The following is a 1,712-nucleotide window of genomic DNA, read 5'->3' on the forward strand; positions in this document are numbered from 1 at the left end:
TTAATAGAATCATAAATCAAGTATACAGAATATTGTATTTCATTACGAAAAGAACACTGAACAAGGAATGGGGGTGTATGTTAACAATATTATCTTCAACATCCAGCATTAATAGAATCATAATCAAGGAGACAGAAAATTGATTTTCATAATGAAAAGCACTCTCAATTTCATTTGAACTGATTTTCATATTTATTTAAATTATTTACTTCTCATATTACATCACCCAGGTTAAGCTTCCTCTATTGGCAATCTTACATGACTTGCAAAAATTTCTGGAATTCAAAGCTAGCTAACTTCTACCTATTGGTATTCTTGACCTTATTACTACATGCATAATTAACGCTAAACAGCATGAAGACATATGATAGATATCCACAAGAAAAAATTAATCAGCCTTCAATGATGAAAATTGTTGACATCCACAGATTTCAAGAAAATCTAGGAATTCAAGGTTTTAAAGTAACTTCCCTTATTCTTCCAGTTAGTTGAAATTAAGCATTGGCCAGGCATTCATATATTCAGTATTGCCATTAATAACCAGTGCTTTCTTACTAATGCAAGCAACAAATAATACATAAACAGACAATACTACTACACACGCAGAAAAAAGAGATATTTTGAATTTACTGATTTTGAGTAGATATAGGATTTAAATAAGAATACGGAGAAGAGGAATAGAATAAAAAATCAACCTGCTAAAGAGATTCGCAACGTCTTCACACTCACGTGCATTGTAGAACCATATTCCATTTACCTCTTGAGCAGCATTACGATACAACAAATATGGAACCTGCACTTCATACTCAAAATCTGCCAATAGATTCTCCACCAAATTATCTGCTCAAATCAATAAAAAGGGGCATCTTATCACAAATAGACCATCATCCATGCTTGTATTAATTGCATTTTGACACAATTTCTTATTAATTGCAATCAATTTCCTATATTATTCAACAAAATGTAACCAAATATAATGAGTAACCTGTATTCCGGCGATTCATTACTATAAACTGGAAACGAGGTTGAGCATTCCTGAAACGCCAGAACCAAAAATTAATGAAAACATTGTACCATGAAAATTGCACAATTCACATAAAATTCCCCACCCACCCAAAAAAAGCAAAATCAGAGGAATTGGAGCCAACAAAGTAAAAACCCCTAAAAACTCAGCCTAAAAACACAGTCGAAATTCAGAGAAATTCCGGGGAAAAAAACCACCTTTTAACCACAAAGAGAGAACCTTCCACATCCTTTCGACTCTGAAAAAATAAAAACAAAAAAAATAAAAACCTTCACACAGAAGCATTGAAAATCAATAAGTCAAACTCGGCAATAGATATTAGCCCGCATATCCACACGCACAGTACATAAATTCCTAGATTCAGTGCATGTGATACCGTACCCATTGGCTTGTATCAACGTTGAATTCGTATAAGGTAACATGGGCAGCGGTGATTAGAATTTCTTCGACAAACGGATCGATTCGCTGCAGCACCGTCAAATTCAGCACCTTCGTACTCTTTTCATCCAGATTCGGCATCAATTTCGCGTTTTGCGACATTCTGTATACTCCTACCCTCTCTCAATAGATATAGGCGTATATAAATATAGTCTACAGAGCTATGAATCTAGAGAGAGTTAAAGAGAGCAGACGAAACAGCAGGACTCTTTGGCTTCTCAAACGTGTGTATTTATAATACACGACCCAC

At 34.5% G+C, this 1,712-nt stretch overlaps 1 protein-coding gene across 1 annotated transcript; it reads right to left on the reverse strand.

The window, feature by feature from the left end:
* Window positions 1–637: 637 nt before the first annotated feature.
* On the reverse strand, window positions 638–1,683 carry LOC111381510 (mRNA-decapping enzyme-like protein). The gene is made up of 4 exons (XM_023005296.1): window positions 1,406–1,683; window positions 1,222–1,262; window positions 986–1,035; window positions 638–840 (listed from the first exon to the last, which is right to left on the reverse strand). The coding sequence occupies exons 1-4, from the start codon at window positions 1,562–1,564 to the stop codon at window positions 653–655; spliced, it is 438 nt and encodes a 145-aa protein (XP_022861064.1). The 5' UTR covers window positions 1,565–1,683; the 3' UTR covers window positions 638–652.
* Window positions 1,684–1,712: the final 29 nt, after the last annotated feature.

Source organism: Olea europaea, unplaced genomic scaffold (genome assembly GCF_002742605.1).
Source record: "Olea europaea var. sylvestris unplaced genomic scaffold, O_europaea_v1 scaffold23169, whole genome shotgun sequence".
NCBI classification, from domain to species: Eukaryota; Viridiplantae; Streptophyta; class Magnoliopsida; order Lamiales; family Oleaceae; genus Olea; species Olea europaea.

Coding starts and splice junctions, on each gene's coding strand:
- LOC111381510 (XM_023005296.1), bottom strand. CDS start 1,564: ATGTCGCAAAACGCGAAATTGATGCCGAATCTGGATGAAAAGAGTACG. Junction 1,263..1,405: donor ACGTTGATACAAGCCAATGG/GTACGGTATCAC, acceptor TTATTTTTTCAG/AGTCGAAAGGATGTGGAAGG. Junction 841..985: donor AATGAATCGCCGGAATACAG/GTTACTCATTAT, acceptor TGATTTGAGCAG/ATAATTTGGTGGAGAATCTA.